Genomic DNA, 15,960 nt, shown 5'->3' with positions numbered 1-15,960 from the left:
AAATTTAGAGTAATTGTGGTAAAGTGTACAGTTGGAGAATGGCCCTCTGGTATTTAAGTGGCACTTACAGTAACCAAAACTGCCCATCCCTGACAAATCACAAATGTATAGGGAGAACATGCAATCTCCACACAGACAGGGCCAGTCAAACCGGAATTCCCCTCTGTTCAATCTAATGATTGATGACGTATTGGGATCGTAAGCTTGGCATTGATTGGTGAGCGTGTGTGTATATCGGCGGGTCATCTGCAATACAAATAATTCCCAATTACATTCACCAATTGCGGTTTCCGAAAAGGGCCTCCCCAATTTAAGAGGTGAAATTTCACAATATTGAGCAAATGAATTTGCAAGACGCAACAGGTACTGTGCTGCTTTCATGACTGTCTGCATACCAATGTGACCACAGTCTAACTATTACTCTCTTTATCTCTGCCCCCTCCGGCACCAGGGGAGAAAAACCTGTGTTCTCTTTCCAGAAAAAAAAACCTCTTCTTTAAAACGTCTGTGGGATTTGTACATTTGTTTGTGTTTACCCCTACAGCAATGTAGCCCCTGTTTCAATCACAGGACTTTCCTATATAAATAAGAATAATCACACTGAAACAACACCGCTGGCATTTGAGTGGATGATTCTGTGTTTATTTTCTGCTGTACTAAAGACAACACTCTGCCTCTGTCTTCGCTTACCCACCTCTCGAGTGTGGAGAGTGTTTTCTTAGAGAGATTCATGTCTGTGGGTTTATCTGGTGTAAATCCTGTTATATGTGGCGGTGAGAGCACTTCCATTGTGACTGACAGCTGCTCAATATTGTTAATCATAAACACAAGCAGCAATCAGCATAAATCATGTCATCTGCACTGCTTTATACATTTGGAGAAATATTTTTTTTTAACGACAGGTTGATTTGTTGTTATTTCTGTCTAATTGTCTGACTTGTCACTGATGCACACGCTTATGACTCACAAGCAACACGCCCACATAATGGTCTTGTTGCAGTGGGAAATCTCCCTAACCCTTCACGATAGATTGAGGGCATCCAGGAGAATGGTGCGGAAACCCATATACGCTCTTGGGCCTCTGAGATGTTTCCAGATCCAGTGTACAAAACCGATCAGGAGCGCCAGTGGAAAGTGTTATCATGTTAAAACATTGTCACATGATGGAGAAGCCTGTGAGGTCTGCTGCCCTCTCACACACAGTAGATATCAGCTGCGTAGGTGTGTGTGCATGTGTCTGTGTACCAGTTTATATAGGCCATTCATTATGTAAATTGTTGTTTTACTTCATTGTATAAGAGTTTTTATTATTATTATTATTATTATTATTATTATTATTATTATCAACTGCAACAATAATTATACATTTTATTTATAAGTGCCTTCAATCACCCGCAAGATTCCTTCCACTGCAGGATGGTTCATGTAATGTTGCATGCGTTTCTCTTTTTATATCTTCCAGTTAGTCCTCTGTGTTCACTGGCAACTTCATTTTTTCTGAAATGTTCCTTTGGACAATTCAGCCAAACATGCTCCATACAGGTCAAATTTTCATTTGCATTCTCTCTCCAACTGGGCGATTTGGCAACAGGCGGCAGATTTAATGCCGCTCTGGTGATGAGAGTTTGTTAGGCGACTTCCTGTCAAAGCACTTTTGGTATGAGTTGCAGTGCAACACATTTTAGAAGAATTAATCTTTTTTTGAAAAGTCTGAACCACATGGAATAAACCATAAAAAAGTTGTTTTCATATTATAGAGATATTTCTAAATGATTGTTGTGGCATAAACAGCATATCTTTTAAAGAACTGCCTGAGCACTCTTTCATAACATCTCTCTGAACACTTAATCCAAAACTTCTAGTTATGTGTTTTGACAATTAGTTCAATTAAACTTTTTTTTTTTTTTTTCAAGAATTTTATTTAGTACAATCACAAACAACCAAGGATCTCAAGAATATATTTTTGGTTTGTTTCTGAACACAGTGACGTATGATTAAAATTTTTTATTTCAATCCTCCCTTTTCATCTGACGCACATTTGCACCCTCACCCTCCTTCACCAGCTCTGCTGCAGGTGCGCTTTCTCGCCGTTTTGGCAAGCCGCCATTCTCTTGGCGTATTCGGCCTTGAAGTTGGTAATGAATAACCCATCCGGAGCATAGACTGTACCGTGACACGGACGGACGGCCACCAGAGCACCGGCGTTTTGAAGATGAAGACATTCACGGGTCTCTTGGTCGTTCTGATGCTCTGTCAGCTTTACAAGGCACAGATACTCACCGGAAACAATGGAATCCTGCATCAACTCCTGGATGTTACGAATGATGAGAAGTCCACCAGTGAGGGAGGCCAGGACCAGCTGACACTTCACTCTGAGATCTGGGCTGAGCTGAGGGAGTTGAGAGAAATGGCGGTGGAGCTTAAGGTGGAAGTGAGCCAGCTAAAGGAGAGAGCCACAACTGCTGACAGCCTCATCGATGCCCTTCAGAAGAAGAATATTGGTATTCCCCAATGAAGAACTCTATGATTATAGAAAAAGGTGCATGATCCTGACTTTTGTACTTTCTGTTGCAGCCTTGGAGGTCCGGGTCACTGTGGCTGAGTTGCAGGTGGAGGAGCTGCAACTGAAGAGTGATGGTAAACACCTTTGTGTGAAGTGACTTTTCGATCGGCTGTCATTGCAGTATCTGATATCGGGAGCAATACGATATCACTCCACCTTTTTCAGCTCAAGCTGCAGAGCAAGCAAACACTCAGCAGAAGCTCTCCACTTTACAGGATCGAATGACAGCTGCTGAAAGTCATGCAGAGAAGCTGGAGAATCAGCAAAAAGGTAAAGGTTTGAGGTTTGAGACATTAACAATGATTTTTGAGTGAATGTCATGTAAAAAGTGAATCTTTTTATTTCAGGGCAGAGTGCCGCTTTGCAAGAGCTACAAGATACAAACAGAGGTACCGTATCATTTTTCACATGTTTACCTCAATTCACAAGTGTGAAATTGAGAAAAATGAGCCTGCAGGATGTCAGTCTGGCGTCCACTCATAACTTCTGCATAATGCAACAAAACGCATTTCTGTTGGTTTGCAAGTGAAAATTGTTCCATTTTGTGTCTGGAACTAGTTGCAGCCCAGTGAAATGGGAGCTTAAGCAAAAAATATGATTCTGTGGAACAATGTTGTTGTTTTTTTTTTTTTAAACCTTCCAGTGAGCAAAGTGGCCTTTTCTTCATCCCTTCGGGCATCTGGTGGAGGTAACACTGACAATGAAGATAATGCCCACCTCGTCTTCAAAAATGTCATCACCAACATTGGAAACCACTACAACCCGAATACAGGTGAAAGAATTTGCTCTGTTTCTATGGAAATATGACATTTTTTATTCTATAAAATATTTCTAAATATTTCTAAAAAAAATGTGGCCTGCATTTCTGACCGTTTTTTCCCGTCTGTGATCCAGGTTACTTCACCGCGCCAGTACGAGGAGTGTATTATTTCAGGTTCACTGCCCATATTGGACACACGGGTACAGGTTTTCGGATGAGCCTGGTGAAGAGTGGCGCTTCAGTGGTTGTCATTGGGGATCGGCCCACCTCAGCCACAGATCTCGAGGACAGTGCATCCAATGGTGCAGTGCTGCAGTTAGAAGTGGGAGATGTCGTCTCTTTACGAACTTGGGGACAAGTTTGGGATGACGAGTATCATAGAACCACCTTCAGTGGCGTTCTGCTCTTTACCAACTAATTGCCAGCATTAGAATTGAATGTCAGCTTTTCTAATGAAGATCAGGTTTGCCTGCAGCAGAATAAAACAAAAACACAGCCTTTCAGATCATGGCATTAATCAAGTTTTAAAATATATATGATTTTGTCTTTTTCTTCAGTTTTCCTCATCAAAAACACAGTGGCATTAAAAATCAACTGTAGCATTGCTTTAAGGATAAATAAGGTAAAATAACTGTCTCATAAACAACAAGAACAAACTTGTAGAAAAGTAATGTTATTACACAAGGAGCAGCCTCATCTGCTCAATCCTTGTATTTGATAACATTTGAAGGTACACACATCTAATTTAAACCAAGTGAGTTTTACAGTCACGATTGTTTGTTTATCCATCTCTCTGTTATTGGTACTTTATTCACCCAAGGGAGCAAATTCAGACCTGCAGTCTGTTCAGGATGCGATTCAATTCATCTAACAAGCATGTCACTGTACTTGAAGAAGTCTCATATGGGCACAAGGAGAACATGCAAACAACACCGACAATAATGAATAAATCGGGAAACCACACGCCCAAATTGAGGCCTTAAGCAAAACTGAATTATTTAGCCCATTTGGCCAATAGTGATCAACACCCACCACCACACACATTATTTTTGGTTCCTTCAAACTGTCTCTCTCGTGTTCTGTCCTGCTAATGTGCCCATACTGTGGCTGTATGATTGTAGTTCTGCTGTGTCACATCAGATGAGCTGAGAGCTCTGTGTCGGTCATGCCAATGACTGAACTACTCATTGAGTTCAGCTGAAGTTACATCAGCAATGTCCTCTTCGGGAGTCAAGGGACTAACGGTAGATTTATGGACTGGTAACATCTGCTGATAGAAAGAACTTAATCTCCAGGAGCAAAAATTGGAGCAGTCAGCAGAGATTTGTCCTGTCATTAATTGCTGAATAGGTGAAAAACACACACTCACTTTTATGTGTTTAGTCTTAAGCATTAATATCCATCTTAAAGTGAAGTGAAAGATTTTCAGATTTTGTTTTCTCTTGTTCATTCTGGATTTTAAGACTCTTTTTGTCATGCTGTCTTTACCTGATCACTGGTCAGATGTCACTATAAATCATTACAGGAGTAGAATATGTGGTAAATGTGTTTTATATGACACTTTGTGCATAATTTAGGCACATTTGTTCATAAAACGAAGCCATATACTGGCTGTAAACCTCAAATTCAACTTAAAAAAAAACTATGACTGTGAAAAACTAATTTCGTTGGTCTCAGTGCATCAACATTTCACAATCAACAAATATAAGAGTTTTGTTCTAAATATGAGATATTGTGTCTCCTAAAATCTCTGCAGTTGAACATGTCTTTAACATAAAGGCAGGCACACAAGACTTCAACAGACGATAGTATGAATATCGATACAGTTGAGATCAGTTATCCACCTAAAATAACAACCGCCAAAACGATAAAGGAGCAGATGGAACTAAAGTTAGAATAAAGCTTGATATCAAAAGTTGATTGTTGAAAAGTACATGTTGGAGTCCTGATGTACCTGCAGAGGTAACCATCCTTTACCTTATTAGTGAGAGTGAGATCAAGTTTTCCAGCAAAACCTCCTAACAAAGACCTACTCTGGATAAGTTGGACACATTACATTATGAAAGAAGAAGAAGAAGAAAAAAGAAAAAACCCTCAACAAATTCCTCAGATAAAAGTGGAAGAAAATGACATCTCATGAATGTGATCATTGTTTCCTTTCCTTTGGTGTTTCACATCATAAACCTCCCGGAATGCAGCTGCATCAGCGTTTGAGCTTTGACTAAATCCATTCAGACTCTTTGTTGTGCAGCCATTCAGATCACACAGGCGCAAATGCAAATGCACACACACACACACACACATACACAGAGACTCAGACGACAACACACCTTACTTATCAGTCATCTCGTGTAGGTCTGATAACTATGATCAACACAAAGCCGTGCGAGCTCCTTTCACTGTCTGTGCTGAATTCTTTCTCTCTCGCTCTTTTGCTGCTTTCTCCTTTCTCATTTGTTTCCCACAAGGCAAAGAGAAGACTATCAGTCACAATCAATCTCCAGGCCATCAGATGCCCTCACGGTAAATATTTCACACCCTTGATGGGAGATATAGTGACACTGAGATACTGTATTCTTCACAGTGTGGGGGAACATGTTTTCTTGGCTATACTTTTGTCATTAATATAAGTAAGTAACATACTCAAAAAAATTTTTTGTTGAAAAGCCACTCTCTCTCTCTCTCTTTCGCCATCCTCCCCAGCAAATTGCGAGCTTTAGAAAAGCTGTTGTTTTCGTGGTTGCTATTTCCCTTAACTCCTGTTTTCTGGAAGAGGAGTGCCTTACAAATCCCGAACTCGGTTCTCCTGACAGCAACATGAAAGTCTGACTGTAAGTGGCACCACCAGTGATAGAAGTTCAGTATTTGATTACAGTTCATTTTAATTACTAGCTCCTCAAAAGGTACATAGTTACTTGGAAATTTGGCTCCTGCATCAATTTTGTTGTTTCTGTTGGACTCAATCAGCCATTAAAAATGTCAGATATCTTCAGCTGTTCAGGATCAATGAAGTTCTTTTCCTCCAGGTAAACAGCAGTTTAGTGAAATGGTGACTCATGCTAAGCTTACAACTGGCACAGGGATCCGGGCAGAGAGATTCCGCAGCCCCACGAATGTTTACACGTATGATAAAAGTAACGAGGACAAACTCACTTCAGTAATTGTAACGGTGTGAATAGTTTTATATCAACAATCACTTACAGTACAGTCACAGAAACAGTCTTGATAACACGTTACTATACTTCCCCACTCTGCTGGTTTGCAGTTTCTTTTCATTGTTGTCACCTGTTTCTTCCAAGAACCACCGTCATCCGGATTATAGAGCATCTTCCCACTAACTGGAATAGTCAATCAGTTAATGGTCTGACCCACAATGTGCTGTCAGTTCATCAACGCTGCAATAATCCAACATCCTAAATGAGGGAGATGATCCGTGCGACACATGAGATACTTTTCCAAGCATTAGGTCTCTTTTTTTAGTTTCACTGATGAAGGAAGTCTACTTTTCAAAGAAGTAACAAGTATGAAATCAAGTACTGATGTTCAGTACAGATTACTCCAAACGGAGGCCGGTACCAAGCGAGGGCACTCAAAGGAATAATTTGGCTGTGTTTATGGAAAAGAGCCTGGAGTGCACAGGAGACGCGGCGTCTCCTTTGAATGTGATGAGGAGTTGAGATCAGACTTGAAGCTGCAGCACGGCTGAGGAGCGTTGTTACTCTGATCAAACAGCTGCCAATATGAAAAGGACTGCCGTATCCTCTCAGCACCCGGGGCTGTGTGAAATGAACACAGCTTCTCTGGTTTCAATCTCACAGGCACCTCTTTGGTTGGAAACATTTTTTCATAATTGCATTTAATTCTATGTTAGGTGTCCCCGTGGTGCCACTATTAAGGTGAAGGCTAAGCCACGGAGCTTTTCAGCCTTTGTCATCGGGGCTTTTGCTCATTTAGAGGCAGCGTCATTGATCCAACCCTAAGAAGACAAGAAAACGCTAAGACGTTAAGTTGTATCCCTGCTTTTGTCAATATTGGACTAATTCCCACGAGCACAGTGTTTTAATTGATCGAGTGTTATATCATGAAATCCTTTTGTTTTGCCATAATTTAGTCGCTGATGAATCAGATGAGGAATGGATCTTGAGTCAGAGATTTTAATGAGAGGGAACTTCACTTTTCAAGGCCTTAGTCATCGTTTCATCAGAAACAAGTTTTGGGGGGAAAAAAGTCTTTGATTTGATTTCTTTATGGGAGGAAAGTTTAAAGTGTGAAGGCTCATTAAAGCCGTGACGGTGCTGGGAAGGTTGCATGCCTCCTCTGCCTCTCACTTACAGCGTTTCAAAAACGCCTATTGAACTGTGAATGTTTTGGTCAGGGCTGATTTCACCAGAAAAGGCTGCGCAAAGTATCTCTGATATCATTTTCAGGGCGCCGTCTTGGCAGGTCAGAATTGTTACGGGTTACACATGACCGAGAACATCGGGGGGGGGGGGGGGGGGGGACAGTCACAGCAGGCAGACATGTTTGAAATATTGGTGAAAGTGTACAGACACACTCATGCCTACACTTGTACGCATGTGTTCACACACACAACAAGGGAATGACAGTGCTTCTTCTGACTTTAAAATTAAAGGACAGATTCATTATGGGCTTATAATGTCAGCACTCTAAGATAAAGAATCAGACATTTGCGAGATTACAGTTAAATCTTCATAAAGAATAACTAATTATGGGGTAATTTATGACTATAACAATATGGCAATTGCAAAGTGAATTAAAATATAAGTGTATCATTCTCATTACGTCATTTACAGATCAGAGAAAATGTAGGGTAAAGGGAAATGGAGACAATCATATCATATTTGGTCGTCTCTCCTGTCATTACACATGTGAGGCATCACTGGTTGTATTTTGTTAATATATTGTGTACGATGCTATGTCTGATTTAGTTGCATGCATGTGGGAGCCCTCAGTAGGAGCTATCAGTCTTCCTTCTGCTCTCCAAAAAAACATGTTTGGTGCAGGTTCCAGGCCTCAAGGCGGGTCGAGAGTAAATGTGCATTCCTTTCTGCCTGATTTAAAAGAGAAGTCTCATCTTTTTTTTATGCACTTAGTTGATCAGAGATGAGCAGGAGGCATTTTTGGATCAAAACCGCAACTCCAAAATGGTGGAGGTCATGGGGTTTACCTGTAAATATGCCGTCAATATAGCCTCAATAGCCTTTCTCTCGTTAATGTGAATATATAAAAGTGCTGAGAGATTGAAACTGGATGCTGATTTTACAGGTAATAGAGGACACTGTTCAGTATAGTGCGGCTTTTCCTTATGCAAGTGACATTTATTCATAAAGCAGATTGTTCTGCAGAAATGCAAACATGCAAGCACCGAAATCACGCATGCAGAGACTCATGCACAAGCACAGGTATGCACACAAACAGAAGCTCTGAGCCAACAAGTTGGTGGAAATGAAGCCCTCCACTGTGGCCAGTCTCCAGATGCATATCTGCTCAGAGTCCTGAAAACACCTGATTGTACTCAAATTCAAGTGATGAACATTGTAATTTGCCAAGCAGCAGATGCACAAACCCCCAGGAATGTTATACCACAATCTGAAACATGCTCTCCCTAATTTCTTTTCTATTAATAGGATGATTTATTGAGCTTTTTGCCACTTTGGCACACTGGACGATGAGTAACTGAGAGAGATTGATGTTATCGTGAGGCACTACCAAGACCACGAACTACTACACAATCTTTTCATGTGTGGTCATGGTGAAGGGGGTGTTTGTCAGCTGTTTTAATCCTGATGTTTTAGAGATACATTTCTGGACCTGCTGTTCCGCTCAAACCTGGATCACCTGAGAGAAGAGAAATAAAGAGCAGCAGCAGCAGCAGCAGCAGCAGCAGCAGCAGCAGCAGCAGCAGCAGCAGCAACAGCAGCAACAGCAGCAACAGCAGCAACAGCAGCAACAGCAGCAACAGCAGCAACAGCAGCAACAGCAGCAGGTCACTAAAGAGCAAAAAGCCCAGCTGATCAGAGCCATCTGCAGGTGAGTAGAGTAATTGCCTCAGCAGGCACTTATTACTGCAGCAATGTATTTTATAGACATAGTTGGATTAGATTAGATTAGATTAGACTAGACTAGACTAGACTAGACTAGACTAGACAGGATGATTCAACATATGTTTGGTGACCCAATCCTCACTGCTTACTAAATAATAAACTACACCTATATGAATACAGTGACATTTGGCGGCGGTCAGATTTGACCCCTGACCTTCCCACCATAAGCATGCTGCCCTAACCTCTAGGCCACCACTGCTTACATGAAGACAATAGTATAATTAAGAATGTATATGAAATTATTGTTATATTTATAGTTAGTTATTTATCTATCACGTAAAAATGAATTACTTGTGGTTCTTGACAGAGATCTTTGTTCTCTTCATCCAGACTCGTGTGAGAGGGGGTTGGATCCAATCACAACCACCTCAGAGGGTAAGACAAGGTAGACGGGTCACCACCCCATTGAGAAGCTAAAACAAAACAAACATACTTTTGAAGCACATATTAACAGTGGAAGTCTTTGGATTGGGGAAAGATGCTGAAAACTTACAGAAAGAACATACAAACTTTATGAACAACATCTTTATAATGAAGCAACCAACATCTTGCACCATCTATCTTTCCATTCATCGTCTACATCAGCTTAATCAAACTTGTCAGCCCATCTCAGACACTGGGCTCAAAGCAGGGTACATTATTTACATCCTGCACAAGTTCTAAGTACATACCAGAACTAACACACTGGGACACATAAAGTCATAAAGACTACAATCAACTACAGGCACTTTAAAGACATCGATTCAGCCAATACATATGTCTTTGAACCCCAGAGTACAAAAACAGGTAAGCAGGAATAACATGCAATCTCAATTTCAGTCTGCTGGCAGATTTATTTTCTTGCTGTGAGGCAACACAGCAAACCACTGCACAGTCGTGTCACAGTATTATTTAGTTTTTAATACAGTAATGACTCATTCTTTGTGTTCGCTAATGGATCGAACATTTAGGAAATATGACATCTCGCACGCATCACGAGGCAAGGCATGCGTACATATATTTTACATAATCCTATAATGTGTGTTGTTGAATACACCACTGAAGGGATTAAGGTATGTAATTCAGTGGCTGACATTTGTACTGCCGACCTCTTGATGAAGATGGCAGGCACTTAGTTGTCGACTTGTGAATGAGCTCGCGAGTGAGTTAAACCCGTTTCCGTGAGAATATGAAGAAAAAGAAGAAGAAGATGAAAGGAAAAAAAACAAGATGACGCTGTGTTGTTTTCTTTGGCTTGGTGCTTATCTGCCTCAATGTCACTTGTTTGGTGGAACACAGTTGTGGGTGGCCCCCCCCCCTAAAAAAAGAGCTTCCTGAGAATCAAAATCTATAGATGAACAACTGTGACTATCAGTTGTTTGTTCATGTCTAAGGAGTTTTGAAGTTCAAGTGGAAGGTAATGTTTTGAAGTTCATGGAGATAAAATACTTTTTCACCACAAAGCGAAGTGAATCAAAAGTGACTTTAAAAAAAATAAATAAAATGAAATCGTAAAAATAAACCTTCATTTCTCTCTTTATCTGAAATATGTTAAGATCTCTGCTGGTGGATGAATTGTGCATCCAGGTGTGAGAACTTCCCCTCTTCTTCTGGAGACGTCTACCAACGCAGCCTGTTCCCCTTTTTGCACGGCAGCCTATTCAGCCCGTTTGGAGCTTCCTCTTTCCTGGAGTATTTTTTTACCTGCAGGGTTGTGTTTTCTGTGTTTTTGTTCTACTCTGCCTCATTGACTCTAATATGGGCTTCCTGAATGAGTTATCTTCAGACTTGTTCCCACAGGAGCCGATGACTCAAAAATGATTTCAAAGATGCATGATGAGAATTCAGATCTTTGTGGTCTGAAACTACTGGATTTGTTGCAATTCATCGTGCAGACTCGAATCAAAAACTTCAAAGCAGGCTAGATGCAACAAACAGAAACGCATATATATATACCGTATATATATAAAAGGAGGGCTATTCTCTTTCTTTCTCACCTTGTGCAGATGTTAAGAGCTGCAGGCTCCTGAGGCGAGTGTGTTCCCTGGTCCACACCCAGTTTAAGGAACAGCTGACTTAACTTGCAAACTTTTGCAGAAAATGTTCAAATGAAAGTAAACCGACGAAAGAAAGTTTGTGAATCTCTGACCGCCAGCTTGAGCATATCGTGTAACTGTTGAAAGCAGTAAAATATTCAGTGGTTTCTCATGAGAAACCTCCGAACCACATAAGAAACACTTTGAGCGAGCTGGTTGAATAAATATTCTGCAGTTTGTTATGAGGAATACATGTCTTAACAGTTGAACCTGCAGTTTATGTGGATTAAAGTCTAGTTATGATCCATCACTGTTTTGGGTTACGTTGTGATTATTAAAACATATTTCCGATCAAGATATCTGAGAGGCGTATTACCCATATTTTCAAAAGGACAATTGGAAAATTCTGTTTAATTTGAGCCCGCTGTATTCCTCTTTGTTGCAGTAATCAATTGTTAAACTAGTAATGCATTCTGTCACTTTACAAACAGATAATACAGAGATATTTGTCTATAATTTGATCTGCTTCTGTCTGCATCCAAGTGTCTTGTTTTACATTGAAAGGTAAATTCAGCTGTTTGACTTCTCAGGACCCCACAGTGGTGTTAGCAATTTTGCATTTTGTCCCTGGTTTGAGTCCAGGTTGGCCTTTTATGGAGTTTGCGCCTTCTCCATGTCCACGCCAGGTTTCCCTCCTGGTCCTTCCAATTTCTTCCGATGTCTGCACAGTGGTATAGTGGTTAGTAATCTTGACTATCAGTGAAGATATTCCTGGTTTAAATTTGTGTTTTGGCACATTTCTATATGGAGTTTGCATGTTTTCCATGCATGGGTTTTCTCCTGATTCTCAAGTTTTTTTCCGGTCCAAACAGTTTATTACAGGTTAATCAGTGACTCTAAATAGCAGGTAAATGTCAACATGATTGTCTGTCTCCCTGTTTGATGGATGTCTTGCATACATATACATATACATATACATATACATATACATATACATATTCCTGCCAGGTCTGATGTTCTACTTGTTGTTTATGAATATAAAATCTAACACACAGTTTTTTAGTATTGTGGTAACTACCATTCTAGCGACCTGACATTAGCTGTTACTTCAGCTGCACTCAGTGCACTCACACACCTTCAAGCTTGTCGAGTCTTAATAATCCCAAACAGGTAAATATTTTGCATCCTTGAATGGCTGTGCTGAGAAATCTGCAGTGATCTATGGTGGTCACAAGTATCGGAGGTGTGGCTTCATCATACCTGACGTCTCCTCAGCTGGTGCTAAGGCATTCCTCTCAAACTGCTGGGCTCTCACAGCCAACCAGCTTTGGTATGCATACTGTCTACTCTTAAGTGGATTTCAGCAAGGGTAATAAATTTTCTGAGGGTGAGCAATGGGCAGAGTTGTATAATGATGAAGAGTTGAGGCTTGTCTCGGAAGAAACAATGTCACCCGAGTAATGAGCTGGCTTCAAGTGTTTGTTATTTCAAAAGGCATTTTTCCTCTTCAAGGTGCAATCGTCATCCAGTTGTGGACTGTGCTGTGGCATGTTTTACTTCAGAAGAAGACCTGGAGAGGGATTTGTTTTTAATATTCCCGAGAGATGTTGTCAGTCAGTCAGTCAAAATAATGAGAATCCAAAAATAGTATAAGTGGTATAAGATGTTGGGACACGATGTCATTTACAAGATTACGTTACTGGTCGTTTTCCTCAAATTGAAGTTCTCTTTTTATTTTTTGTTTGCTTGTTTGAAAATTGGAGGCAGTTTAAAATTAAGATGTTCCAGCACACAAGAACAGGCAGGATTCGGTTAACATGGAGGTGCAGTTATGACACGCACATGAGGTGAAGGTATGCCTCTGGAAAAAAAAAAAAAGGTGGAAAAAAAAAACTTGCCAACTCTGCTTTTTCCATGAGTAAGAAAGAGATAAACACTGACAAATAAATAAAAGTATTTAGCACATTTCATATAATGAATTGAAGTCTGTTACAGAGTGATGGGGCAATTAATCTTCATGGAAAACCTACAACATGTGACTGAAACCCCTCGGGGTATTTAAAAACACCTCGGTGCGTTCTGGCATATTTGCCTGCTGACTGTTTGCCACCTGATTAGATGATCCTGATAATCTGTTTGCGAAATCAGACAAGAGTAAAAACAACAGAAGTTCCTCTTACCAGAAGACACACTGTTTACCTAAGCCAGAAATCACTGGGCAGCGCGCTGACTGGGCCTTTTCGCCTCCACCAGTAGCAAGCATCTGCACTTTCCCGGTTAAATCATCGCGTTCTCGGGTGTTAATGTAGGAGGATTAACCTGACATCATGGCAGCCCGTCTAATGCCGGTCTCCTACTCACAAAAACGCGGCCTCGGTGTGCAAATACAGTTATGCAGGTTGGCACCGAACCCTGACGGAATGTGCTGCTCGTCTTTTTATTGAATGCATAAATTCAGGAAGTCCAAACACTGGCCGACAGCGCTCACGAACCGGCCCACTTCTCAGAAAGCGTGTGTTTCAGATGTGAAATGTGCGAGTCTCAGTCAATCCCACTCATCCATGCTGGGATGGTGCTTCTGTCAGTGTGGCCCTCTCAGGGGGAATTACTGTCATAGTTGGCAGGATGACTCTCTTCAGGTGATAAAAGAGGTGTTGATACAGAAGCATCTGGCAGCTTTCGGAGCTCCAGACAGATTCTCCTCTCACCCGAATCTATCAAACCATGAACGGCGTCTGTTTGGGCCATAGATTAGCCTAGTTAGCCGATATTGTAAATTTCAAAGCTTGTGTCTGGTACGGAGCAAAAATATTGATTTAGTTGCTACAACTGAGATTAATTGCTGATTCGCCCAGGAGAAGGGGGTTCACACTCATTTCAGCCATTTTCATCTTCTCCTCCACAGCTCTTGCATAGCAGGGTTTTTCCTGAATATGTTGCCCAAGGCTTGTTTTGGAAAGGTTTTGATTGATTACCAGGATTTAGGGAGGAATCTCACACAATTTAACACAAATCATGAAAGACTTCAGGAATAAACCACAAGGATGCTCGATGCCAGTGGCGTTTAGAGTTTTTACACAGTCTGAAGCAACAGTTGTAACAGTGCAACTGCTCATGTCCGTAATGTTGACAGATCCGGTAATTTGGATGTGATTGATGTGGGTTTTTGAAACTTGACTGACTGTCGTCTGGTTTATATCAAAGATGTGCTGAAGGCCAATTTGACGTCTGTGTCAGTTTTGAGGGAGGGATGGCCGTGCATTTACATACACACTGTTTGTTTTATTTTATTTTTTTATGAGAGACACACACACACACACACACACACACACACACACACACACACACACACACACACACACACACACACACACACACACACACACACACACACAAAAGCATGCAAAGACATTTCTTCTGTCTCTTCAAATGTGGCCAAAACCCCGGAGGGACCAAAGCCATTTTTCATGTAATTACAGAAACCTGCCTGACTGGCTTTGAGGCAGCCTACAAACGAGGGACAGAGTCTTCTCTACAATGTACTGTACATCCAACCCGGTGCTCTTAGCAGAAGTTAATTTTCATTGTTTCACTTTCGGCAATTGGTTCAGTCTTGATGGACTCTGGAGTTTGTTCAGGTGTGGAACAACACGGGCTGGTAGAACAACTCAAATGAGAAAACGAAAGTTGCCCATGCCCCAACATCTCTCAATGTTCATCTTTAATAGAAAACATAATAACGAATAATCCAAAAAATGTAATATCTCATAAGTAAAGTAGGTTAAACATATCTAGCACACCTTGTCCGTCCCCCCATCTAAACCCTGCACATGTTTTGAAGCCTTCCGCCTGGCTGTTCACGCATGTGCTCACAATAACGAAATTTTTCCATCATTGAGACACACAAATATATCATCATATGACCCAACACTGACAACTACAGTCTGCTGCAGAGAGGGACAGTGGTAGAAAGGAATTTCCCCCAGGACAGATCAGTATAGACTCGGTGAACTGACACTGTCGTTGGGGTGTATGGCAAGTCTGCAGCGGCTCGAGAAGAGGCAGCTCTGAGGTAATGTTTGTCTCTGTCTCTCTTCAAGATAAACCTGTCATTAGCGCACTGACATACCTGTCACATACTGACTCTTTTTCCTTTATATTTGCTTTAAGAGAACTACTGCTTGACTTGATGAGGATAGAGAATAGAATGAAGCAGTAACAGTAGGGAGGGATGACGTTAGTCCCAGCTAGTAACTTTAAAATATAGATATATTCTCCTTTTACCATTCAGTGAATTGAATTGTCTCAGCTCAAGGTCTCTTTGGAAAAGATGTCGAACCCCAAGTTCATCCTGATGGTGTGCAAGCAGCTTTCGCTTTTGGTGTGTGTTTGTGTGTGTGAATAAGCGAATATGGTTGATCATTTATCTATGCCACCCTTAAACTTGTGAGAGTGTTACCCAAGGATATTTCATTACTTTAAAGTTGGTGCAAAACA

The 15,960-nt window shown here is 41.0% G+C and overlaps 1 protein-coding gene across 1 annotated transcript; it reads left to right on the top strand.

Moving 5' to 3' along the window:
* Positions 1–2,212: 2,212 nt before the first annotated feature.
* On the top strand, positions 2,213–4,304 carry LOC308112790 (uncharacterized protein; the record flags this gene model as incomplete). The annotated part of the gene is made up of 6 exons (XM_080468553.1): positions 2,213–2,501; positions 2,575–2,637; positions 2,729–2,833; positions 2,911–2,952; positions 3,207–3,335; positions 3,458–4,304. The coding sequence occupies 6 exons, from the start codon at positions 2,213–2,215 to the stop codon at positions 3,739–3,741; spliced, it is 912 nt and encodes a 303-aa protein (XP_080324679.1). The 3' UTR covers positions 3,742–4,304.
* Positions 4,305–15,960: the final 11,656 nt, after the last annotated feature.

Source organism: Lipophrys pholis, assembly GCF_963383615.2.
Source record: "Lipophrys pholis genome assembly, chromosome: 8".
NCBI lineage: Eukaryota > Metazoa > Chordata > Actinopteri > Blenniiformes > Blenniidae > Lipophrys > Lipophrys pholis.
This window is presented reverse-complemented; position numbering and strand designations above follow the sequence as displayed.